The following is a 27,402-nucleotide window of genomic DNA, read 5'->3' as shown; positions in this document are numbered from 1 at the left end:
CCTCTAAATATCCCATGTAGCGCACTGATAATTTTTTCACCCCACAGCTCTCTGCTCTATACATAAAAGGTGCAATGAAACTGCCGTTCTCATCAGCCAAATTCCTGCAGAGCAAATCTTTTGTCTGCTTGTCTACAATATGTTAAAAGTCCGGGATCAGCAGTGTTAGATACAGGGGATTTTGTCCACCAAGCGAAAATGCTAAACCTTCTATAGTTGCTGCATTGTTAGATGAGGCTAGCGATAGCAGCCTCTGTCTGAACTGTGATATATATTGGAGTGTCCAATTTTTCTGTCTGTCAGATTTGTTGGCTCGTGTGTTGGTTTGGACAGCGTCCAGTGCAAAGATGTCTCAGTATTCTGGAAAAGTAAGTACATAGTATTCATTCAGCCATGGCTAACGTATATACTATATAAGATTACATAAAAAAGGAGCAAAGATTGTTTTTAGTCTGCAAATATGTTATCTCAGATATAGTTTATGTTGGCAGTGGGAAATATAAATGTATGTATGAAGCTGGAGTTATTATAATTGCTGAAATGTATGCTTTGGAGGTTATTATACAGTACTCGTTATATAAAAATGCACAGAAATCCTAAATATTAACTAAACAGAATACGTAGCAAATTACATCCCCGTATGTAGAGGAAGCAGAAAACGGGCAAATCTAAAAAGTTTATATTTTGTTTTATTCACAGCATTTTGTGAGATTACAGGGCTCGGAATTTGGAAAGGTTTATGATATTATAAGAGTTTAATAGCTTTAACTATGACATTTTAAATAAATCCATTAATAGTTAAATACCTTAGCTGCTGCTGCTGCTGCTGCTACATAGTAACCCCCTACCTTACTACAATCCACTTTTAGATATTGACATTACAGACAAATGCTCCTCTGTCTTTCAGACTGTTCCAGAACCAGTCCATAATAGGTACTATATAACATTACATTACAGTAAAGCCGGCTCAGTACATTGCCTCCCTATGGATTTATATAATTGCTAGGGCTGGATAAATAAGGGAGGCCAAGGAGCTATAGATCCCGGCTGATCTCAGCATAATGGCCCACCAGACACTGTTGCAGAAATGCTTGTGGACTTTTCCGGCAATAAAGGAAATGATAATCACATGACAGTGAGACATTAGTGTATGGACACAACATCGCCGCAGGTGTGAGAGCTGCACATTTTTACATTCGTGATTTTGTTATGATCAGATTGGGTAGTTTACAAAATATGATTAAACAATGATTATATTGGTGTATTCCGGGGATTATGTACCAGAACACGTCTCTTGCGACTCATTGCCCTACTACTTCATATGTACAGTAACTATATGTCCTCGATGTTGAATCAGCAACGTATGTAGATTAGGTTACACAACAAACTATGTGATAACTCAATAGCCATCTCTTCTGTAGAGGGCCAGCAGTCATGTAGTGACATTACTTTTTACTGCAATGAGATCTAAACAAGAAAAAAGTTGTCCTGTGCCTTCTAAGCTGCCTGTGCAGTACAGTTCAATTAGGATTCTTAAGCTGGGTACACACGGCTCCAAGTGGCCAACTGCTGTAGAAGATGTCCTGGCATATAGACACCTCACCTCAGTGCCCAGACTAATTATCGGACGCTGCTGCTCCCTCTCGTCCTTTCCTCCTCTGGTGGAGCTGCCGTGAGGAACAGGCCCGGGGGCAGACATACAGTAGTTTACACAGGCACAGGAGAGTGTGAATGGCCACACCCTCCCCATTCATAAGTGTTCTAGTTGCCGGGGATGTTGGTTTCCCACGAGTCCACATTGGTGGTACTGGGAAGCGGGGACCTGCAGCGAGGGTTCTGGGACCTGGCAGAAGGTAGCCCCTTAGGGCCCAGTCCTCCTCTGGTGGAGCTACGTGCAGGGGAACAGGCCTGGAGGCAGATATCGCTTACACAGGAACAGGAGTGTGTGAGCGGCCATGGACCAGAGCTCGGGAAATGAAAAGGGGCAATTGTAGAGTCCATGGTCACCGCCCCCTGCCCCATTCATTAGCATTCTAGTTGCTAATGAATGGGGCATAGTCCTAGCCTTCAGGGCTCACATGCATTGGTGTTTACTACATAATTAGCAAATGCATGTAAATGAGATGGAAATTAGAAACCATTATTTCTTGTGCCAGCAGGGTACTTGTGGTTCTTCCAGCATTCAGTCATGCTCAGTTTTTGGCCCTTAATAACAGTAAGTGCATTGGGGAAACCTACACCTATTGCCAACACGAGTGAGAAGATAACAAACGCAGGTCAGGCCCCGGATCAGGACCGCAACTAGGGGGGGATTTGCGCCCCAGTTGCAGTATTTGAGGGGGCGCCGAGGAGTTACAGAGGGGCAGGTTATTTTTTTTTTTTTTACTGGCAGTGCTGTGCTGTTCCAGTGAGACAGCAGACGGCTCCGGGGGCAATATCTCTGACCCACCTGTCTGCCCGCAGCTGACTCCGACGCTGTGCGGGTGAGGTCCAGTACCTGGGATCTCTCCTATGCCGGCTGCTGTCTTAAGCTCTCTTCTTTGCCATGCAGTGCAGTGACTGGCGTGCAGTGCACCATGCCAGCTATAGAAGCGAGCTGTTGGTGTTGTGTTTTTCAGCAGGCTATGAGCCTGCCCAGCACCAACCGATAATAAGCTGTCGGCTACACAGCATTGAGAGGACACACTGCCCCAGGCTTATGCTTGTTAACAAGTGCAGTCACCAATGGTACAGAAATAAAAGGCTCACTTTGCTAGCTATTCACTTGACAGTGGAAACTAAGAGCCTGGACAACCTCCAACTCTCACCAAGTATCAGTACAGCAGCTTTGTTGTGAGTTTAAAGACAGACTTTATTATCGGCACTGTGCTCCCAGTTAGTAGTATCAACTTCCGCTTTTTCTCCCAGATGGGGAGATTTGGTGGTAGGATGTAGTGTAGTGATGTATGTAGTGTAGTAATGTATTGCAGTATATAGGGGCATGTAGTGCACTGATGTGGTGTAGCATATAAGGGGATGTAGTATAGTGATATACTATATGTGTAGCATATAGGGCCTAATTCAGGCCTGACAGCAGCCGATCAGGTCTGAACTGCGCATGCGCCGGCGCATGCCAGACAGCCGATGGCCATCTCAGCCCAGCGATGACCTCTGCTTGATTGACAGGCAGAGGCGGTCGCTGGGCGGGAGGGGGTGGGCCGGCGGCGTTTAGCTGCCGCTTTGGGGGCGCGGTCCGGCCAACACAGGCATGTCTGGACTGTGCAGGGGGTGGGCCGTGGCAGCTGCGTGACATCACACGCAGCCGCTGAAACCCAGACAGCGACAGGTAGCTCCCTGCCAGCACGCAGGAGCTGCAAAAGTAGGGAGCTACTCGTCAAGTACAAAAGCATTGCTGCTGTGCGATGCTTTTGTACTTGGGGGGGGGGGGGGGTAGGGCTAGACATGCGGGGCGGACTAGCTGGGTGTCCCCCCGCATGTCTGAGTAACTGATCGTAGCCATGCAAAATTTTGCAAGGCTACGATCAGGTCTGAATTAGGCCCATCGTGTATAGGGGCATGTAGTGTAGGGGATGTAGTATAGTGATGTAGTGCAGTAATGAAGTGTTATGACATAATGCAGTAATACAGTGCAATGTATGGGGAAACAGTGGAGCATGTAGATGAACACGCTGCTGGTGGGGCATGTGACGCACAGGGTATTTGAGGCACATGGGGGAATATTGTTCAGTAGTATCCCCTTTTTTTCAACATTTTTAATAATCTGATTATTTTAGTCTGGCAGGGTTATTATTTTTTTTTTTTTTGGGGGGGGGTGGGGGGGGACACACCAAATTGATTACTGCCTTGCCCTGGGTGATGGAAATCCTAGTTTCGGCCCTGCCCAGAGGGCATATGTCCTAAAGGGTACGTGCTTTTCCCCTTAGTGCAGCTGTGCCTCATTGCTGTTTACTGTCCCTCTCTGTCTACAGTTCCTCATAGCAATACCCAGAATTCCACACCTAATGAGCATGTTGGGAATTAGTGGTAGTGAAGACTGGAAACCATCAGTATAATAATGATAATGCTAGAGTCATACTTTGGCTCATTGGTCATGACAAAACACATAGCAACAAGAATTCCTCATAGATAATAAGTACATGACTAATACTGACTACTTTTAGACACATTTTTGTGCCTTAACACGGCAATATTTCCACTAAGCTCATGCAACTTATTTCCAACATTAAGGGTGAAATGAATAATTCAAATTTCAATCTATTTCAGATTCGCAACTAAAAGTGATTATTATGTATATTACTACCAAGGTCACACGTTATACCACTTCCTTTTATGTCTTGCGTAAACCTGCAAAACATTAAACTATTTTATTTGACAGGAGCATCTGCAAATAATTTACTACAAAACACATCTTCTTTGTTCACAAATTCATTTATACAACCATCGCATTTTTCACGTTTCCACCAGACAAAGAGTAAATGCTGCCCTCTGCGCACTTGGCTTGGTGCGCACGGAACTCATGTCTCCTCTCTTGTTTTAGATCATTTTCTATGAGGGAAAATGTTTCACAGGGAGGAAATTGGAGGTCTTCGGGGACTGCGATAACTTTCAGGACAGGGGCTTCATGAATCGTGTCAATTCCATCCGAGTAGAAAGTGGAGCCTGGATTTGTTTTGATCACCCTGATTTTAAAGGACAGCAGTACATTCTAGAACGAGGGGAATATCCAGACTTCCACCGTTGGAATGGACACAATGATCACATGGGGTCCAGTCGACCTGTCAGAATGGTTTGTAGTTTATCTCATTTGTATTACTTATACCTAAGGCCAAATGTAATAGAGTTAGAGTTTCAGAAAGTGAGAGATTTGGTAAGGTTTTGCAGGTTTTTTTTTTAAAGTGGCAATCATTTACACTGCAAAACCAGGTTGATCTTGCTGTGTAAATGATTGCCATTTAAAAAAAAACTGCAAAACCTTACCAAATCTCTCACTTTTTGAAACTCTCACTCTATTACATTTGGCCCCTAATTTCTGGAGTTTTTTGATCATGGTAATTGTTTACATAATGCTATCTGGTTTTTATGTGTTATCAGCCTTGAAACATGTCTTGTTTATGTGTATTTTCTCCATTGCATTGACATCTAACGTGTGAGAGCAGAGGTGTTGCTTGATTGTGTAACTTACTCAATTGGAACACAAGGGCAAAGACACACTGGGCGAGATGCACTATCTTGAAAAATGTGGTCAAACCTCAGAAAACAGCAGTTTTCGATGGTCTGACGACATTCTGAACATGCAGTGGGTATCAGAGTTTTCCTCTATGGCCCGTCGGCACTGCAGTCCCCATAGAATGCTATAGGGCTGCGATGTGCCAAAATGCATCGAGCTCCAGAAAGTTAAACTTTCCAGAGATTGTTCCCGATAGCCAACACCATCAAAGGATTCCCCTTAGACCCCGTCCCCCTCACCTTCAGCTAGCACATGAACAGACCATCGGTCGCACATTCACAGTTCTCTGTTCGGAAGATATGTCCCAAAACGTTGGTATGCATGCGATATGGGGCATGATACGTGATACATCCTGTATACGCACTGTAGTAAAACGGCAACAATTTTTTTTTCTTAACCAATGTTTCACAATAGCAAAGAAAAAAGTCAAAATAAGTGACATCCCCTGAGAGAGACCATGAAAAGAAACACTTAAAAATAGACGGTTAGAAGTTAAAACTGTGAAGGAACTGTAAAGTTCTACAAGCAAATGTTATTCCCAATAATGTTGGTGAGATATCACTATGGCAACCTACATTATGGTAACATTTTACACATTTTAGAATATCAGGTCTCCCATGCTGTCAAGTGAGGTACAGTATATTTGGAGAGCAACAGTAGGTGAGTCTTCTGCAGTGATTTCTATGACGTGAAGACATCACAAAAATATATACTGTTCCATCATTTTTCCCGAGGTTGCTTTTACATATTCAGAGCAACCCTCAAAACTTATTTCTATTAAATTTAAGTTTTGAGGTTTTTTTTTATAACCAGGAACAACCTTGAAAAATCAGAGGTTCCAAGAGATCTTACTGATTGTGTTACTAAAAGATCCAACTTTACTGTATTTAGTATTATCTACATAGCAGTAAGTACTAGATTAATGACTCAACATAGATCTAATAGTCTAATTATAATTTTCCCTTTTGTTCTAGCATGGAGAACATTATAGGCTGGAGCTGTTTGAGGGCTGTAACTTCACAGGTCAGTGCTTGGAGTTCTGCGAGGACTGTCCATTCCTCCAGGGACGGGGCTGGAACAAGAACTGTGTGAATGCCATCAAGGTCTATGGTGATGGAGCGTAAGTATTACACTGAGAAGGGGAGCACAGGAAACATCACACATGAAATATATTATGCGTTTCAGCATGGTCAGATGTATACTTGTACACATCAGGGGCAAATGCAGGATTTCTAGAGAGGGGGTTTCCAAATGTTTGATTTTAGAGCAATTGTCGCCTGCCCATGAAGGATGCATACAGGGGCGGATTAAGGCTTGTGGGGGGACCGAGGCAACCAAGTTGTGGGAGCCCCCTTCAGTAAAATTACCTCTTGTCCTGCCCCGTCAATATGTCCACAGTGCACTCAACCCCCGCCTTTGTGGCACCTGGGTACTCATGCTTCCGGCTCTCTGCTCTGCATGCAGGGCAGAGCAGCTCACGGGTTCCTTCATCAGCGGCCGGACGTGATGTGTCATATGCCACCGAGGAGGGGACTCAGAAGCCGTTCTGTGCTCTATGCAGTCTGTGCATGCACAACACAGAGCATCCATTATCCAGGAACAGGTGCACCTGCTTCCAGAAATTGTAGGGTCAGACTGACCCAGTCTGGGGATCCCGGGCGACTGCCCCTGTCGCCCTCCCCCTTTTATTCTGGATGCATAATTAGCATATAACAAGCTATAGTCTGCCCAGATAAAGTGCAGTGTATGTAATACAGTACTTCATACGTAAGCAGGACTGTTGATCACGCTAAGAAACTTACCAGATTCTCTCTCTGGTGAACTTGAGAACTCAGATCCACAGACACAGCAAGCTTGGTAGGAAAATCAGCTGCCACTGGACATGTGCAGCAGCTCCATGACTCCCTTTATACTGCATGTATTCGCTGGGGAAGAGTTTTCTGGGAACTGGAACTCCCCACTGTACTTGTCTATGCACATGTCAGCTGTCAATGACTATAGGCCGTATTCAATAGCTGTCAAAAGCTGCCGTCTTGTCGGAAAGATGGCAGCTTCCGACCTATTCAATTTGGGCTGTTTTTTTCTGACAAGTCGGGAATTCCCGGCTTGTCGGAAAACATGTGGATCGGCGGAATAGGTGCCGATCCGCGTGCTTCTGTCGGAAACCTGGGCCAAATCCAACAGGTTTTGGCTCCCTTTCCGACAATCTCAATCCGACTTTTAAAAAAGTTGGATTGAGCAGGGCGTCCCCCCAGCCAGACTCCTCACTACCAGCAGTGCCTCCCCCACCTGCCGCAGACATCACCCCCGCCGCAGCAGACATGTCCCCCCACTGCCAGCTCCCCACGCCGCCGCTGCCAGCTCCCCCCGCAGCCGCTGTCAGCACACTCGGCAGCCGCTGGCAGCAGCAGCAGGACAGGACACCTGGAACGGCAAATCCGACAGTCAGATTTGGCTAAAATCCGACAGTCGGATTTGGCCATTCATTGAATAGCTCTTGTCGGATCCATTCCGACAAAAGCTTTTCGGAATGGATCCGAGACTTATTGAATATACCCCTCAGATGAAGATAATTATTTTAGTGATAATCGTCTTTATAAAAAAAACAAAAACATTTCTAGATACAGAAATTTTAACATTGACTACATGTAGAATATGACACAACACACCTACCCATAAGAAAATATCAATAAATTGTCCCCATATCCTTTATTTCATTTTGATCATTGTAGATCTAATCATTCATGTAAATTATTGTAAATTAACAAACATAGAACAATCCAAATTATTATAAAACAAGACCCACATGCATTGTTATGTTAAGGGAAAATTAAAGACCAGTGTCAGTAGTTGAGATCTTCTAGATACCCAGACCCTAAATCAAATAACTCAGCTCAAAGATCTGATTCTGAGGATTATAAAGAGCAGGAATCCTAGATGTAAAGTAGTATACATTCAGGATCCTGGCTGTCGGGATCCCACCAGTTGGAATCCCGCCAGCCGTCATAACACCAACGCTAGAATTCCGACCAGGTCAATATCCTGATGGTGGGATTTCGATAGAGCAAGTATAGTTGGGAGGATTAGGTTTTGGCAGCGTAGGTGTGTGTGTGTGTGTGTGTGTGGGGGGGGGGGGTGTTGGGTGGGTAGCATTTGGTTAGGTGCCGCCCGGGAGGTTAGTGCTCCAAGGGGAAGGGGGGGGGGGGTTCGGCATCCCATCCGCCAGGATTAAATACCAATCCCATGTAAAGCATATTGGAAACTCTGCAACTGAAACGGTTGCCAGGTTAGCTACATGTACAGTTTACCACTCTTCCAGACCTCCGAACAACTTCAGCTTAACCAGGGTATGAACTGACTCTAGATTATGAAGCTGGATAATGAAAAAGGGTGGGTAATGGGAATTGGGACAATGGATACTAGTTTTATAATGGTGAAAAAGTAATAGCATACTGAAGCCCTACACGCTGAAATAAGTCCTACAAAATTAATATTCAGGCCTCAAATGATCATATACTGTAGATGGTTTTTATTGCAAGTGTGTGTTCTTAATATTTTTCTCTATACCATGCAAAGCAATGACAATACTTTCTAGGTTTGCACTTATTCTGTTCCATGTGTATAATTCCAGATGGGTGCTGTATGAAGAGCCCAACTACCGCGGACGTATGTACATTGTGGAGAGAGGTGATTACCGTACATTTAATGAATGGCAGGCCCAGAGTGCAAACATCCAGTCCATCAGACGGGTGGTAAACTACTTCTAAGTGCTGAATTTTGACCTGAATGAAAGGGACGCTCAGTAACATTTACCTCTTCTAAGTGACAAAATGCCCAATAAATTGTTAAACTGTGTGTCCTGGCCTCAGTTTTTACTCAGATAATATGGCTGTGTTCACAGGCTGACTATATAGCAGGTTGCACAGATTACTATATTACATGTCAGAGGTCATATTGTGCAATCACAAGACATGGATCATACTGTATTGTGGAAAGTGGAACACAAAAATGGAAGAAGAACCTATATTTACATCATCACAAATGACAACGCTCCCTGTCACCAGATTACAGTAACAACTGGTGGAAACTGGTGACACTATAAAGATGATGTAAAACTAAATGGAAACATCTTAATGGATTTGAATTTTTTTTTTTCTGTAATCAACTCAATTAATATTGTATAAACTGTGAAGCTCAAACAACCCTGTTTATAAGTATGTGTCTGGATTCGAGTCTGAGGAGGCTATTCATTATACCTTATTGTATGTGATCATATTAATTTTCACCTACTTTTAATACTGACCCACATTCATTAAAAAGGTAACGCATGAAATTTTGCTGAAAGCTCCTGCTTACCGGATGTAGTTAATGTCCCTGGGCTCAGGATCACAATTGTCAGAATGCCGACAGTGAAATTCGGACAATCAGAACCCTGATGGATCCTGCCTGTAAAAACTGGGGTTAGGCACTAGAGGGAGGGTTAGGGTTAGGCCGCGGGAGAGGATGGTTAGGGTTAGACTGCGGGAGGCGTGGGTTAGGGTTAGACTGCGGGAGGGGTGGGTTAGGGTTAGACTGCGGGAGGCGTGGGTTAGGGTTAGACTGCGGGAGGGGTGGGTTAGAGTTAGGCTGTGGGAGAGGTGTGTTAGGGTTAGGCTGCAGGAGGCGTGGGTTAGGGTTAGACTGAGGGAGGGGTGGGCTAGGGTTAGGCTGCGGGAGAGGTGGGTTAGGGTTAGGTTGCGGAGGGGAGGGTTACGGTTAGGCTGCGGAGGGATGGGTTAGGGTTAGGCTGTGGGAGAAGTGGGTTAGGGTTAGGCTGCGGGAGAAGTGGGTTAAGGTTAGGCTTCGGGAGGGGTGGGTTAGCGTTAGGCTGCGGTAGAGGTGGGTTAGGGTTAGGCTGCAGGAGGAGTGGGTTAGGGTTAGGCTGCGGGAGGGGTGTGTTAGGGTTAGGCTGCGGGAGTAGTGGGTTAGGGTTAGGCTTCGGGAGGGGTGGGTTAGGGTTAGGCTGCGGGAGAGGTGGGTTAGGGTTAGGCTGCAGGAGGGGTGGGTTAGGGTTAGGCTGCAGGAAGGGTGGGTTAGGGTTAGGCTGCGGGAGAGGATGGTTAGTGTTAGGCTGCGGGAGAGGTGGGTTAGGTTTAGGCTGCAGGAGAGGTGGGTTAGGGTTAGGCTGCGGGAGAGGTGGGTTAGGGTTAGGCTGTGGAGGGGAGGGTTCGGCTGCGGAGGGGTGGGTTAGGGTTAGGCTGGGGGAGAGGTGGGTTAGGGTTAGGCTGCGGGAGAGATGTGTTAGGGTTAGGCTGTGGAAGGGGTGTGTTAGGGTTAGGCTGCAGGAGGGGTGGGTTAGGGTTAGGCTGCGGGAGAGGTGGGTTAGGGTTAGGCTGCGGGAGAGGTTGGTTAGGGTTAGGCTGTGGGAGAAGTGGGTTAAGATTAGGATTCGGGTTAATATACTTACCAAAATCTATCAGGATTTTGAACTTCAGGATGCCGCTGTCAGCATTCTGACCATCGGGATTCTGTCTACCGGGATATTGATAACAACCTGATGAACACTAGGGTGAGCTCTTCATTTTCCAATTTATAAAGCTCCAAAAATATATAATTTTCGGAACTTGACCATGGGAACTGATGCTGCCTTCAGATGGCGTTAGTTACCGGAGCCCTTGTAGGGGAAGGAGGTCCGGGTTACCCTGGGCCCCACCTTGCAGGGTATATTCATGAAGCCAGTCCATACATGTGCAGTAACACTGCCGGGTCAAGAAATGTGAATCGGCTTACGTAGTAGGTCAATCCAGGGTGTCCAGACCTGATTTGTTATCCTCATCATGTAGGTATGTGGGTGATGTGCCATATGTTGGACATCACTGAGGAAGTGTGGGTCCAAATGCACCTGAATTATATGGAAGCACGATTTGTTAGCCAAGATGGAGGCCCCAGGAGGAATGGCACCTTCTAATAAAGGGAAATGATTAGATCAGTGCAATTCCTTGCCGAGTGCGCTTAATGTGCCCAGATAAGCACCACTCTCTGACACACTGGCAATAGAGCCAAATAATCACTGTGGCATTGAATTCATTGGCTGAAACAGCATCAGAGTAACCAGTTATGTGAGAAATACGGAGATACGTAGAGATGGGAAGTGCACAGAAATATTATGAATCACATAGATATAGTTAATGTCACTGGAGAGCACGCTGAATCATAATTTGTAAAATAGGGTCAGTGTAAAGTAAATGGTGCTCTGGGCAGAAATTAAAGCATCGCTAGGTAGTAACTGGTGAACTGTTGTTGGCATTGCAGATCACATGCCAGTGATGATGTCTGGTAAGTTCTTGTATACAACAAGTGGTAATGCCCCAAGATTTAAGATACCATTAATAATGTCCATAAGATGCTCAGCAATAGCAGTAATGCCCAGTAAGATACCCAGTAGGAATGCCCAGTTATATGCGGTAGCACAGTGGTTAGCATTGCTGCCTCACAGCCCTGAGTTTGCAAGTTCAATTTCCAACAAGGACCTGTATGTTGGGTGTATGTTCTTCCTGTGTTCACATAGGTTTTAATTCTCTGGATTCCTCTCACACCCTAAAGACAAGACTGCTAATTAAAAATGGGCTCTATCATCCATACATTGGCACTAGTAAATATTAATTGTATGCATATGTGATACCCCCAAAACGGAGTATCACTTACTAAAGCTGCCACAAAAAGAGAGCTGGTGCTCATATGGGAAATATATTGTGAAACTCTATTGAATGACTCCTGTGATATACCCGGTCAGAGAAAGAAGGGCAGAGTAATACATCATGATGTTGTGCAGCAGTCTGAGATAGTGATCAGAGCGAGTTTGAGGGGAGAGTGACTGCAGACAATCATTGTTGGAGGTCTCTGTGTAAGAGGAAAGCTGTCCCTAGCCACACATCAGAGGACAGCTCTGTTGGGTTTCTCCTAATACTGTACCTCTACACCACAGTGATTCCATATTATCAGAGCCGGCCCTAACCAATATGATGCCCTAGGCAAGATTTTGGCTGGTGCCCCCTAGCACTACCGCTGGTTCTGCCTCTGACCTTGCACCTCTTTCCCAGCACCATCACCCCTCACCCATAGCAGTTCTTGTACCGCCTATATTTTAAATAGGAACAGTTCGCACATTTGATGCACAGCCCAAAAAGGGGCATCTTCTTGCTGGGAAGGGGTATGGCCACATAATAGTAACCCCAATTCCAATTACGCCACACAGTACTGCAACTTTATTCACATTTTATCTTGCGATAGTGTCCATAATTCATATTACATTCCAAAGTAGTATCACTTTACCTTATAAACGTTACTCCTCAGAGTAGAGCCCCTTATTCACATTACATCACACTGAATTGCTCCTTATTCACATTACACCACACCTTATTGCTCTTTATTCACATTAGACGACACAGTAGTGCCCTTTCTATATGCAACGCCACATAGTAGAGCACCTTATATACATAATGCCACACATTAGTAATGCATTTATACACAATTCCACACAGTGATGCCCCTTACACATATGAGACACATTAATGTCCTTATAAACATAATGCACCTTACACATTATGACAACCTTTATTAATGCCCCTTTACACATAATGTCCCTTACACATATGCCACACATTATTAATGCCCTTATACACATATTGACACACATAGTGCCCCCTACACATTTGCTGCACATTATTAGTGCCCCTATACACATAATGACACACATACAGTGGTACCCTGTTACACATATGCCGCACATTATTAATGCCCTTATACACATAATGACACACATAGTGGCCTTTTACACATATGTTGCACATTATTAATGCATTTTTACATGACACACATAATGCTCCTTACACATATTCTGAACACTACTGCACAACCAACCCACTCACATACACACAGCACTCACACTTCCACTAACACTGTGACCTCTGCCTCTGCTTGGATACAGATGTGTCCTCACAAATCTTGCATCAATGATAACGTCGGGCAACTTTTTGTTAATGAAAATGCATCTTATTTGCATTGCTATGTGGCTAGGATGCACAAGCAGCTTCTGCTGATTAAACTGATATGCAGCATGCCAATATACTGTGTGAGACTGTGGCTGTATCTGCATATGAAATTCTACATACAGAATATAGGCATGCCGCATATCATTTTAATCAGCAGAAGCTGATGATGCCCCTAGGCATATCAAATGCCCTAGGCAATTGCCTAGTTTGCCTATGCCTATGGCCGGCTCTGCATATTATCATTAAAGCCTCCCACCTAACATTTTACAGACATTGCCAGATATTTCATTTTAGTAAAGGCAGCACAGTATTCCTGATGTACGTGAGGGAGAGTGAGACCCCTATTCAGTGAGACAATACAGGAGTGTGAGATGCAGATTTACTTCTCATCTACCACAGAGTAGTGAAAGGATACTGACTAACAGAACTATTATCAATCCTATGCTAAATAGTGAGTGAAAGGATGAGAAATGATAGAGCAGACATACAGTACTGTATAACCCACATCCATCACGCCAAAGCTAGAGACTCTGGGGCTTATGTAATAGCCTGCGAGCTACAGGCTGAGCAGGAATTCCAGCGAGTATTTTTAAAACGGCAGTCATTTACAAGACAAAATGTGGTTGGGTTTACCTTGTAAATGATTGCTACTTTAAAAATACAGTATGGGCAGACTCACCGGAATTCCCCCAAAGACTGCAGTACACAGGCTATTAACCAGGGCTGGATCTAGACTTTGTGGCACCCAGGGCGATAGTTTTCTTTCGGAACCCCCTTCCCCCCCCCAAATTTTTTTTTAAAACAGGGACAGTGCGCAAAAGTATTGGGGCGTGGCCAGGGCCGGTGCTAGGGTGTTCGGCGCCCCCCTGCAAACTATAAAATTGCGCCCTCCCATATTCCGTTGGCGTGCGCCGGGAAAAGGGGTGTGGTCTCACAAGTAAGGGACATGGCCACACAATAGTACCCCCATTTAAAATTACGCCACAATGTAGCACAATCTTATTAATCTTATACGTAATGCCCCACCCGTAGTAGTAGCGTCCTTATATGTAATGCACCCCAGTAGTAGTAGCACCCTTATACATAATGCACTCACAGTAGTAGTAGCATCCTTATACATAATGCACCCCCAGTAGAAGCCTCCTTATATGTAATTCCCCCGTAGTAGTAGTAGCGTCCTTATAAGTAATGCCCCCCCCAGCAGTAGTAGCGTTGTTACACGTAATGCCCCCCCTGTAGTAGCGTCCTTATACGTAATGCACCCTCCCAGTAGTAGTAGCGTCGTTACGCGTAAAGCCCCCCCTGTAGTAGTAGCATCCTTATACGTAGTGCACCCACAGTAGTAGTAACATCCTTATACGTAATTCCCCCCTAGTAGTAGTATCGTCCTTATAAATAATGGCCACCCCAGTAGTAGCGTAGTTTCACGTAATGCCCCCCTGTAGTAGTAGCGTCCTTATACGTAATGCCCCCCCAGTAGTAGTATCGTCCTTGCATGTAATGGCCTCCCCCAGTAGTAGCGTCATTATACGTAATGCCCCCCCAATACTAGCATCCATAAAGTGCGCGTACGCAGACATACCTCACACACACAATTCACACATATATACACACACATACACACCCACCCACCATATGCACACATACACACTCACCATATATATACACACACACACACACACACACACACACACACACACACACACACCACTTACCTAAGCCAGTCTTCCTCTGTACTGCAGCCTGGTCAGTGTAGCTCCGCCCCTTCTGTTCCGTTTAGCCCCGCCCCTTTTGGCCCGTTTAGCTCCGCCCCCTTCTGTCCCATACTCAGCCCGTCAGCCGCTGTCACACGGGGAGGGGAGGCAGGAGGTTTTTCATTCAGCAGGCGCTGCTGCCAGTGACTGTCATACCGTGACAGTCACAGCAGCAGCAGGGGGACAGGACGGCGCAGCAGTGAAGGGATTCAGAGCAGGGGGAGCGCCTCTCTGTCCCAGCGCCTCCCTTCACTGCATCCCTTCGCTGAGCGGGTAGCGCCGGGCCTGGGCGTGGCTTAATGGGGAAGAAGCGTGGCCACAGAATAGTACCTATTCATGTCAGTCACATTACAAGACAGTAGTACCCCTTATACACATTTTGCTATGTTAGAGACCCTTACACACATTACACTACAGTAGAGCAGAGCCCCTTTTATAAACGTTATGCCAGGTAGAGCCCCTAATACACATTACACCAGGTAGAGCCCCTTATACACGTTACGCAAGGTAGAGCCCCTTCTACACATTATGGCAGGTAGAGACCCTTTTTTTACACATTACGCCAGGTAGAGCCCCTTTTATAGATATTATGCCACGTAGAGGCCCTTTTATACTTTATGCTACACAGTAATGCCCCTTATACATTATGCTACACAGTAATGCTCCCTATACATTATGCTACACAGTAATGCTCCCTATACATTATTCTACACAGTAATGCTTCTTACATATTAGGGCCACACACGGTAATGCTCCTATACATTATGCTACACAGTAATGCTCCCTATACATTATTCTACACAGTAATGCTCCCTATACATTATTCTACACAGTAATGCTTCTTACATATTAGGGCCACACACGGTAATGCTCCTATACATTATGCCACACAGTAATGCCCCTTATACATTAATCACCCCCCAAGCAACTCACCTCCCCCATGTGTCCCACCAGCAGCCCCTCGCCTTCCCCTGTGTCCCATCAGAAGTGTGGCTTTGGACTGGAGCCGGGATGTGAGCACACCTGCAGCTGTAGCCTAAGAGACAGTGCCACCGTCATTCAAATTCTGGAGCCAATAGCAATCAGAGTTCGCAGACCGTTAGCTGCTGTTGACTGGCTGTCGGTCCGCAAGCTCATTGGCTTACAACGGCGCCAGATTTGAATGACTTGACTGCAGCGCTGTCTCTTGGACTACGGCTGCAGATGTGGTGACATTCCTGCTCCAGTCCAAAGCCACACTGCTGCGCATGCCACCTGGGCCCTGCCAGATGGCCAGTCCGGCGCAGGGATGTTGGGACTGCAACTGCAGTGCCCTTGCTGAAGCAGGTGTCTGGAGCATGAGTTCCATCATCTGCCATCACTACGTCCAGCAGGGTGACTGCGGCTTCAGCACCCTGGGGAGCCACCCTGCTGGCCCGCCCCTAAAACCGCTACTGGCTATTACACATAAGTCCCTCTGTTTCAGGTACCTGTAGCTTATAATTCCTAGGAGTGAGACACTTCGTAAAATCAAATATTATGCAGCTTAACATATAAAATTTACATCTTGGAGTTAAACATAAAGGAAATCAATCCACCGTGGAGTGACATCAGATAGGTTAAGCAGCATCTATTTAACCCTTTTATGCATAGAAGGCGCTACAGGGGACAGCTGTGTGTCATTGGATAGATTCATCTCCAGGGACCTCCCCTGCCACGCTCTCTCCGAATCAACCCTTACTGAGTTAGTGCACAACAATATACATGTACAAGCCTGCTAGCTGGGCAGACTTGATGAGAGTTTAAGAAAAAAAAAACAGACTTCAATGCATGCCATCAAGTGGGTCACGAGTTTTGAGGTACACATTGATTCTAAAATATCCAAATTTATGTTGACAATACATTACAATACAATTACAATTTTGTATGGCTCCAAAAGTATTTATTTAGAATATTTTTAGATAAGTGCACCAGTATAGTTATTCTTTGTTATGTGGTAATAACACTTGTATCTTATTGTCCTGAGACAGAAGTGCAGGCAAATCATGGATTCACAAATGCTTTCAAGTGTCACAAGTGCTTTCATCAGTGTTTCCAGTGTCAGCTTGAGCATTCCTCTTGCGTACCTCAGACTGAGCAAACCCTGCAACATCCACTCTGCATATCTGAGCAATACTCAACTGCGCTTGTGGATTCCATCACTCCACCATTCATGCACCAGCGGTCGCAACATTGACTCCTTCATAGCAGCCACGTCTGGCACACAGCTTATCTTGTAACTGTCTTACAATATGGCCACTGTGACTGCGATCCTGCGAATAATATCACAGCCGAAACATGCCCATGACACCCTTTCTTTTTGAGATCATGTTAGGTCACCTCCCAGTCGCCATCCTGAACCACCCATGAATCAGACGCTGCCTCAAGTCAGAGCACTATCGTACACAAATGCGTCCACCATCACACACATTGGTTTGCGCGTGCGCAGTAAAGGTTTCCTAGACCTAGACCAGCGGTGGCCAACCTACGGCTCTTGAGCCACATGCGGCTCTTTCTCCCTCCGCATGCGGCTCGGCTCCCGCTGCCTGGCACACTGCTCCCGAGTGCAGCAGCAGTGTTTCTAAGGGCGCCAGCCCGTGAGCCAATCAGAGCTGGCAGACCAGCAGCATTGACTCCTGATTGGCTGCCGAACCGCAGGCTTTCATTGGCTCAGAAGCCGGCACCATAATTAATATGCGCAAGAGACTTGCTGAGGGGCAGGGGCGATGTACGCTCTCCTCCCCTCAGGTTCAGAGGCGGGGGCGGTAGCTGTAGCCACGCAGACCAGCCCGCAGCAGCTGCCCAGGACAGCCCTAAGCAGGCACCCAGACCAGCAACCCAGACCAGCCCAACAACAGTGGTGGTGAGCATTATTAGGGGCATTATATGTATGTGGCACTGTAGTGGGGCATTATATGTATGTGGCAAGGTACTGGGGCATTATATATATGTGGCACTGTACTGGGAGCATTATTTGTACGTAGCACTGTACTGGGGCATTATATGTATGTGGCACTGTACAACGTGACTAAAAATGATGTTGTGACCCAAGGTCATAATCTTACAATCATCATACCGAAAGGTGTGCGCATAAAAATGGGTTCTGGCATTGTGAAAACTAGGCCACGCCTTTGGCGCACATGTGATAATGGCTCTTTTACTTGACTACAGATCTTTTCTGGCTTTTTACCTCAGACTGGTTGGCCACCCCTGACCTAGACTATTCACAGATGCACAGTAGCAAATAATAACTCAACTGCACAAACATCTCTAATGCATCCACCTCTGAATCAGGCACAATAAAGCAAACTGTTAGGCTAATTTATCAATGAGTGATACATTTAACTGTGAGTGATAAAGTACCAGCCAACCAGCTCCTAACTGTCATTTTTTCAAACACAGCCTGTAACATGGAAGCTGATTGGCTGGTGCAGTTTACCACTCACAGTGAGATTTATCACTCATGGGTGGTCATTCCGAGTTGATCGCTAGCTGCATTAGTTCGCTGTGCAACGATGTGGGGAAAAAATGGCACTTCTGCGCATGCATATACGGCGCAATGCGCACGCGTGACGTACTATTACAACGAACGATATCGCTTTACCCAAGGTCTAGTGAAGCTTTTCAGTCGCACTGCTGGCCGCAGAGTGATTGACATGAAGTGGGTGTTTCTGGGTGTCAACTGACCGTTTTCAGGGAGTGTTCGAAAAACGCAGGCGTGCCAGGAAAAACGCAGGCGTGGCTGGGTGAACGCAGGGTGTGTTTGTGACATCAAAACAGGAACTGAACAGTCTGAAGTGATCGCAAGCGCTGAGTAGGTTTTGAGCTACTCAGAAACTCACAAAAAAACTTTGTAACCGCTCTGCGATCATTTCGTTCGCACTTCTGCTAAGCTAAAATACACTCCCAGTGGGAGGCGGCATAGCATTTGCACGGCTGCTAAAAACTGCTAGCGAATGACCACCATTGATAAATGAGCCTATGTGTTTTTTACTTTTTTACTTTACTGTGTGAAAGAAGTCATCAGCATGTACAATCAAATATATCTGAATAACATGTCTACGGTTTTATATAACATACATGCAACCAGGAAATAAATAGTTATAAGACCTATGAAGGGACATATCCACTGAGAAATATACAGTTAATATTTTGTATCCTTATGTTATAACTTGGATCCTGCAAACAGAACTTTAGGAAATGGTAGAAGTAAGAAGTGAGTATAACAGTGTCTATAGTATGTGTCAGTATTGGCTGAGGCCTCCCCATAGCAATCACACCTCCTCCAAGTCATCATCTTGTCCGAAACACATTTCCCTACTATCCTGTTGCTGCGTATCATCACCCACACGGAAGAAGATGACATGAATCCTGATATCTTATGCACGTTATACACTTCTATATTCCAATACATGGACTGTATTTGTTGGAATAACATATATTGAATGTCTATATACTATACCCCATGCTCTGTTTCTGGTTTTATTTCCCAAACAATCCTGGTGTGGGTTTTGGATTTCACGTAAGTTTATTTTATGTCAATAGGTATTACATAAAAGCATAAAATCATGTTCACGTCATGCAGTTTTTTTGTTCCTACTTTAGTATTTGTATTAATGTAATTTCATATTATTTGAATGGTTTCCTGCTTGTGAAAACACAATTTCTTACATTATACTCTGCTTTTGTTAGTGGACGTAGTCACGCAGTGTAGTGCAGCCGCACATCATATATAACTGTGCATGGGCAGATTGGCCTCAGAGCTGATGGCCTCAGCCTAATGTATTTTACAAATGTTTATCTCTTAAGTCTTTTATGAAACATTTACTTTTCCTTTTGGCGGTTAGCGCAGAGGTCTGTGCAGAGCAGCTGAGACTCATTGATGCTGGCGCAGTGTCGCTGTTTGGACCAATCACAGCAGCTGTAGTTAGTCAGCCATCAGAAGCCTGCTGACTTGCAACAGCTAACGAGGCCAGCGTGTAATTGATCTTATTGGCCAGTAGTCATTTGGTAATAGGCTTCTACTCTCATTACAATGACCCAATGTACTCACCCAATGTACTCACCTGTTAGATGGATTGGGCCAATCCATGTAACAGGAGAGTACATCCAAAGAAAGTAACCACACCAATGGAGAGAAAAGATCATCATCTTGAGGTAATAAGATGCAAAGCAGGGGGAATAGCGAAGAAACAAATAATTATCTGGGGGGAGAGGAGAGAGAACATTTAGAGGTAAAATGAGGGATAGCGGAAAGCAAATGGAGAGTTAGAGAATAAAATGATCAGGAGAGAAGTTTAAGGGATGATGAAGACATTCCATGAAGAAGTGGACAGAGCTGGGGAAAAAAACAGAAAAATGCACTTTGAGTGGCAGGGGCAAATCCTGTATTTGCCCCTGCCAGCAGTGACCATTCAATCAGAGGCAACCTGTCAGCAAATGAGATTGAGACGGCAGTATTCTGAATACAGTAACGGCTAAACGGTCTCTATTTGCATAGCGAAGGGCTGCAGATCTTTTATTTTCTGTATTGCATGAAGGTCATGAGAAAGCTATCTGCATTTTATGGTGGTCACTAGGATGCTCTCTGAATTGTACAGTAGTCACTAGAATGATTCAACTATAGCATGGTCAGGGATGCAATGGGTGGGGTGGTGGTGGTGGTGGGGGGCTAGAAGAGAGATTTGGCAGCAACCCAACTTCTCTTCTAGCCGGCTGTCATTCATCAATCCAGCTGGACAGGTCAGGGCTAATGGAGAGCCATTGAAAGGGAAACTGCTAGGAAGAGGACAGTTAGCAGGCTTATGTTATTGAAGGATGCCTGGGGAAGTCAGATGCATAAAAGAGGTAACTTTAAATATACCTCACACCTCCGTCACTACTGCAACCAGAGAAGGATAGAGTAACATCTACCCAGCCCCACAAATGTAACAGTTGGGACTCAGACAAAGAGAAAAAATATAAATACATCAGAGAATACAGAACTTATATTGGTGCTCTTCATATCACCTAATAATAAAAATGATAAAAGGGGGGGGGCGCGCCAAATTACTGCCTTGCCCCGGGTGACATATATCCTAGTTGTAGCCCTGGTATGGGGTATGGTAGTCACAAGGATGTATTTTGCATTGTTTGGTGAGGAATAGAATGCTCTTGTATGGGGTGATTATCCAAGAAATACTCTCTATATTGTATGGCGGTCACTTGAAAGTTCACCGTATTGTGTGGTGGTTAATTTCATGCTCTCTGTATTACATGGTTATCACTAGGCTGCTCTCTGTATTGTAATTCAGTATTTACGAGGTTCTCTGTATTCTGTACCTTTTTAATGGATGCTTTCTGGATAACACAAGCAAAGGTATCATCAAACGATTAGAAGATCACCATCATCCCAAATAGAGTTGTGGGTAAGGTCTTTTTTTCCGCAATTAAATACCTATAACCATACTGTATTGACGTGACAGATGCATATGACTATATACAGCTTATCCGCATTTTATGCTTACTACTCCTTACGCATAGAGAGTGGGAACAGGTGATAAATGGCCAGGTAAGTATGGGCAGAGTCCTATAAGGAATTAGTTATAACACAGTCATTGGCGGATACATCCACAGTTATGCCTGTTAGCATGATGCGGTGAGCTGGACCAGCATAAAATGAGAAAAAACTTTTTTGACCATTTGGCTTCTATTTGACCCAACCATTTTTTTAAATCCCTGTCAACTGCATTTTGAAGAAATCATATACAGACCTATGGATTCAATGGGATAAATATATTATCTAGAGGGAATTGAGGAAATAAGCTTAGTAATTCTGGAGTCTTAACTCATACCAGACTCTCTAGTTAAATCATTTAGCTGTAGAATAGAGCATTGTTCACCGATATTGAAAACCTGTTTAGTGGAATCAGCTAATCTGTTAACATTGTTGGACATTTGGTAACATCTCTTATTTAGGCGCATTTTTGGTTTCTAAACAAATCTGTGATATCAGTGTTTCACAACTGAGTAATGACTTTGGTAGAAATATCTAAGGCAGTTGTCTGCAGGGACGGACTGGGGCTCTAAAAGAGCCCTGGCATAATAGCTTCTATGCACGTAAACAGGGTGTGGCTTCCCTCCATGGGGTGTACTATGAGTCACGTGGGTGTCGTGAGTCAAGCGGGCCTGGCCACCCGTCACGCCCCCATCTCTCTGTTGCCACTGCCTTATAGTAAAACTAACTCGCCTTCTTTTGTTCCTTTTTAAAAAAAAATAAAAATGTAAACACAACTTATTGAAGGAATCACGGCATTGAACAGTATATTTGCTACAGGAAGTGAAGTTGACGATAATAAGCACATATAAACTATAGTGTATCAATCAACAATAAAGTGATCCAATTTTGATAAAGGTAAGGTTAGCAAGAAAAAATAAAATCTTGCAGCGACGGTGTGACAAGTCGTCAAAGAAGAATAAAGGCGAAAAGAAAAGCACACGCATCGGGGAATAGGCGTGTGGGGTAAGGGGTGACCTCCATGTACACAACCTCCACTAAAATTCGGGAAAGTCGGGAAGTCAAGTGTCAAACGGAGAGGGATCGTTTTGAGAAACCTGCCAGGGGGACCAGATTGTAGCAAAAGATTTGGAGGAGTGGCTGTGCCCTAATTCTTAGAGCATTGACCATTATATTGCTTGTGGGCTTAATCTGTCACCAATGGTATGTGTACTTTATATTATATTGTCACATGGACTCAGCAATGTCATAACCATATGCAATATGTGTCAGAAAAAGTAATGCATTAGCATATCAACACTTGAGCCTATGATACTAACACATACATTTAAAATGATGATAAGCGGGGAGATCAGATTACACCACCAACTAAGTAGGTTTAATAATAATACGACCACTAACACTCCATATTAACAAGAAAAATACCTAAGGAGTTGCGTTCTCATCCCACACAATGATTACACTCCAAGCTCCCTTTCTATGTCTGTCTAACATGATTGAGGTTGAGATAGACCAATAGAAACAGAAAAAAATCACAAGAAGGCGGACACCGACATGTGAACCAATGAGACTGAACCATTCCCCCTTTTAAAGGGTGAGACGACCGGTGAACATTACATACAAATCCCTGGAAGAAGACCCCTAGAGGGTTGAAACGCGTTGGGCATATACTACCAATTACCACACTCACACCGATACCGTACTGACAGTACGGGCCGTAGAAATCCTTCAAGACACTGCCGAGCGGGGGTCACGTGACTCCCCTACCCGGAAGAAGACATCAGCGACGGAGAAAAACCCGAAGGAGAAGAGGTAAGCCGGTGGGGTGTTTTTGCCGAGCCGATCAGCGGAGGAGGGGGGAGAGATAGGTTCAGCAGCTCCGGTCCCGGCGGACGAAGTACAGTGACGGCTCTAAACAAGCCCACACTGCTAATCGCCGCCAGATCAGTCCCTGTGGTGGCCGGATCTCCCATCACTGTCCGAACCAGGACAGAGTGAGTGCATCCCTTCCCACGGGGCCTGTGTATTCCAGTGCTCCCTGTCCCCTTACCCTCCCCGCACCAGGCGCACCTTGAACCCCGGGGAAACACCGCAATCACTGTAAGCCAGGTACCATCAGCTGCTCGAGCCGTATAGTCAGCGGGACGCCGCTGACTACTCTTTAAATGACTTTTATTACCACATAATCACTCGGATTAACACAATCAGCTGGGTCACAGCTAAATAGACTTTCTTCCCCTTTTTTCCATTTTTTTCATTTTTTTTTCATTTTTTCATTTTTTTCATTTTTTTCATTTTGGTCCTTTTTCTTGACTTATATATATATTTAGTTTGTCCAAGCAATATTTATATATATATATATATATATATTTTTTTTTTATATTCTTTATTTTTATTTTTATCCTTATTTTCTCAATGCATGTATACCAAATATACATTTATGTCCTTTAGTAATAAAACTTCAATTCATTTTTCTGAAATTTCGTCTAGTTTCACAGCATTATTATTTACATACTCATATAGGTTGAGCGCTACAACCCATGAATTGTTACTTGTTCCTGTAGGCTAGTCACCCTATTTTGTAAGCAGCTCGCCGAGCTCATCTGCCCAGTGCGCTGGTACAACCCCCCTGAAGTAAATGTCATAACCAACCTTAAGGGGGGTACACACGGGGAGATGTGTGCTGAGCGATCTATCACAAAACACTCAGAACACATCTCTCCCCCCACTCAGCACAGCACGATGTGTGCTGAGTGAGGAGGGGGACAGGGGACGGGCGGGACCCTCACTTCAACCAGCTTGAAGTGAGCAATCTAGTTTGGCCTGCATGAAGGCACAATCTAGTTAGAGTCAGCGATAGTGATGCGCGGGCCCGCACATCGCTATCGCTATGGGGCATACACACGGAGAGATGTGTGCTTCTTTTCTAAGCAATCTAGTTAGATTTCTTAAGGCCCATATAGACGGGCCGATGCGGGAGAGATGTGTGCTGAGCGGTTCAGCACACATCTCTCCCGCTGCTCAGCACAGCGCGATCTGTGCTGAGCGTGCGGGGGGAGACGGGGGGGGGGGGGGGGGCGCTCACTTCACCCAGCGAGTGAAGTGAGCGACCAGACCAATCTAGCACCAGTGATAGCGATGCGCGGGGCTGCGCATCGCTATCGCTGTAGGGGGTACACACGGAGTGATAATGCTCAAATTCTAAGCAAAAAATTGCATAGAATATCGCTCCGTGAGTACCCCCCTTTAGAATTTAAGCACACATAACTACGTGTGTACCCCCTTTAAGGTGCATATACACGGTGTGATACTGACTAAGGGGGTAATTCAGACCTGATCGCTACACTGCATTTTCTCGCAGCCTACGACCAGGTCCGAACTGCGCATGCATATGCACCACAATGCACAGGCGTGTCGGACGACTGCACCGGGCATCGGTGCATAGCGACGGGATGGTGCGAAAAAAGCGATCGCACGGGCGATTGCAAGGAGGTTGACAGGAAGAGGGCGTTTATGGGTGGCAACTGACTTTTCACGGAGTGTCTGGAAAAATGCAGGCGTGTCCAAGCATTTTCAGGTAGGGTGTCAGATTTCACGGGACCCCACGGGAGCGCGCATCGGTATTGCAAGCTTTGTACACACGGAGCGATATGTGCTAACTTTTCTTACGAGTTTGACTATATAGTCAAAATCGCAAGCAAACATCTCACTGTGTGTATGCAGCTTTACAGTATGAAACAAATATGTAACAAATAAATACTGCAGCTTCATAAATACAACAAAAATATTATTACAAAAAGTAATAGAAACACCTAAAATCATCCAAATAAGAAATATACTGTAGATACACATAAAAATCAAACAGAAACTTACTGGGCAATAAAAAGATGTTCATTTATTTGTACACAGTTTCCATGGAATCAAAATGTGACAAGTAGCAGAAACACTGATGGATTTGTTTAAAGCCACATTAAGAAATGGAAACACATTTAAAATAAGCTCATCCTCAACATGTGTCCAAAATGTAGGTGTAGACATCTGTTTATTCTAAACTAGTGATAGGTGGAAACTTTACACTAGTCTGTGCACCTAGTTTAGGAAATGTATCCACATACTGTACATGTATGGAGCTGTTGAGTAATTCTGCCTGGGTCTTACAGTAGATCTATGGGCCTAATTCAGACCTGATTTTCGAACAGCCTGTGACCAGGTCAGAACTGCGCATGCGTATGCACCGCAATGCGCAGGCGCATTGGTCCACAGCGGCTGGGATCGTCAGGCAGTGAAGGGATGGTGCGAAAATCGCAAGGTGACTGACAGGAAGAGGCCTTTGTGGGTGGCAACTGACCATTTTTAAGGGGTGTCCAGAGAAACGCAGGAGGGACCAGGAGTTTGAAGGGAGGGTTTCTGAAGTCAGCTCTAGCCCCGATTATCGCACTGGAAGAGTAAGTCCTGGTCTGTGCTAGAGATGAGCGGGTTCGGTTTCTCTGAATCCGAACTCGCCAGAACTTCATGTTTTTTTTCACGGGTCCGAGCGACTCGGATCTTCCCGCCTTGCTCGGTTAACCCGAGCGCGCCCGAACGTCATCATGACGCTGTCGGATTCTCGCGAGGCTCGGATTCTATCGCGAGACTCGGATTCTATATAAGGAGCCGCGCGTCGCCGCCATTTTCACACGTGCATTGAGATTGATAGGGAGAGGACGTGGCTGGCGTCCTCTCCGTTTAGAATAGATTAGAGAGACACTTGATTTACTAATTTTGGGGAGCATTAGGAGTACTCAGTACAGTGCAGAGTTTTGCTGATAGTGACCAGTGACCACCAGTTTTATTTATAATCCGTTCTCTGCCTGAAAAAAGCGATACACAGCACACAGTGACTCAGTCACATACCATATCTGTGTGCACTGCTCAGGCTCAGGCCAGTGTGCTGCATCATCTATTATCTATATATAATATTATATATATCTGTCTGACTGCTCAGCTCACACAGCTTATAATTGTGGGGGAGACTGGGGAGCACTACTGCAGTGCCAGTTATAGGTTATAGCAGGAGCCAGGAGTACATAATATATTATATAGTGAGTGACCACCAGACACACAGTGCAGTTTATTTAATATATCCGTTCTCTGCCTGAAAAAAGCGATACACACAGTGACTCAGTCAGTCACATACCATATCTGTGTGCACTGCTCAGGCTCAGGCCAGTGTGCTGCATCATCTATATATTAGAGATGAGCAGGTTCGGTTTCTCTGAAACCGAACCCGCACGAACTTCATGTTTTTTTCACGGGTCCGAGCAGACTCGGATCCTCCCGCCTTGCTCGGTTAACCCGAGCGCGCCCGAACGTCATCATGACGCTGTCGGATTCTCGCGAGACTCGGATTCTATATAAGGAGCCGCGCGTCGCCGCCATTTTCACACGTGCATTGAGATTGATAGGGAGAGGACGTGGCTGGCGTCCTCTCCATTAGAAATTAGATTAGAAGAGAGAGAGAGATTGTGCAGAGTCAGACAGAGTTTACCACAGTGACCAGTGCAGTTGTTGTTAGTTAACTTTTATTTATTTTAATATAATATATCCGTTCTCTGCTATATCCGTTCTCTGCCTGAAAAAAAACGATACACAGCAGCAGCCAGTCACACAGTGTGACTCAGTCTGTGTGCACTCAGCTCAGCCCAGTGTGCTGCACATCAATGTATAAAAGGCAAAGCTTATAATAATTGTGGGGGAGACTGGGGAGCACTGCAGGTTGTTATAGCAGGAGCCCCCAGGAGTACATAATATTATATTAATTTAAAATTAAACAGTGCACACTTTTGCTGCAGGAGTGCCACTGCCAGTGTGACTAGTGGTGACCAGTGCCTGACCACC

General features: G+C 45.1%; 1 protein-coding gene across 1 annotated transcript; it reads left to right on the top strand.

Moving 5' to 3' along the window:
• The first annotated feature begins 306 nt into the window (after nt 1-306).
• On the top strand, nt 307-9,056 carry CRYGN (crystallin gamma N). The gene is made up of 4 exons (XM_063924824.1): nt 307-368; nt 4,538-4,786; nt 6,202-6,347; nt 8,859-9,056. The coding sequence occupies exons 1-4, from the start codon at nt 348-350 to the stop codon at nt 8,992-8,994; spliced, it is 552 nt and encodes a 183-aa protein (XP_063780894.1). The 5' UTR covers nt 307-347; the 3' UTR covers nt 8,995-9,056.
• Nucleotides 9,057-27,402: the final 18,346 nt, after the last annotated feature.

The sequence above is a fragment of the Pseudophryne corroboree genome, chromosome 5, assembly GCF_028390025.1.
Source record: "Pseudophryne corroboree isolate aPseCor3 chromosome 5, aPseCor3.hap2, whole genome shotgun sequence".
Lineage (NCBI taxonomy): Eukaryota > Metazoa > Chordata > Amphibia > Anura > Myobatrachidae > Pseudophryne > Pseudophryne corroboree.
The sequence above is the reverse complement of the archived record's forward strand: the minus strand, read 5'-3'. Positions and strand labels throughout refer to the sequence as shown.

What these genes read in the sequence shown, in the direction of transcription:
- CRYGN (XM_063924824.1), top strand. Translation starts at nt 348, where the DNA reads ATGTCTCAGTATTCTGGAAAA. An exon ending in CCAGTCGACCTGTCAGAATG is followed by an intron (nt 4,787 to 6,201) that starts GTTTGTAGTTTA and finishes CTTTTGTTCTAG; the next exon opens with CATGGAGAACATTATAGGCT. An exon ending in AAGGTCTATGGTGATGGAGC is followed by an intron (nt 6,348 to 8,858) that starts GTAAGTATTACA and finishes GTATAATTCCAG; the next exon opens with ATGGGTGCTGTATGAAGAGC.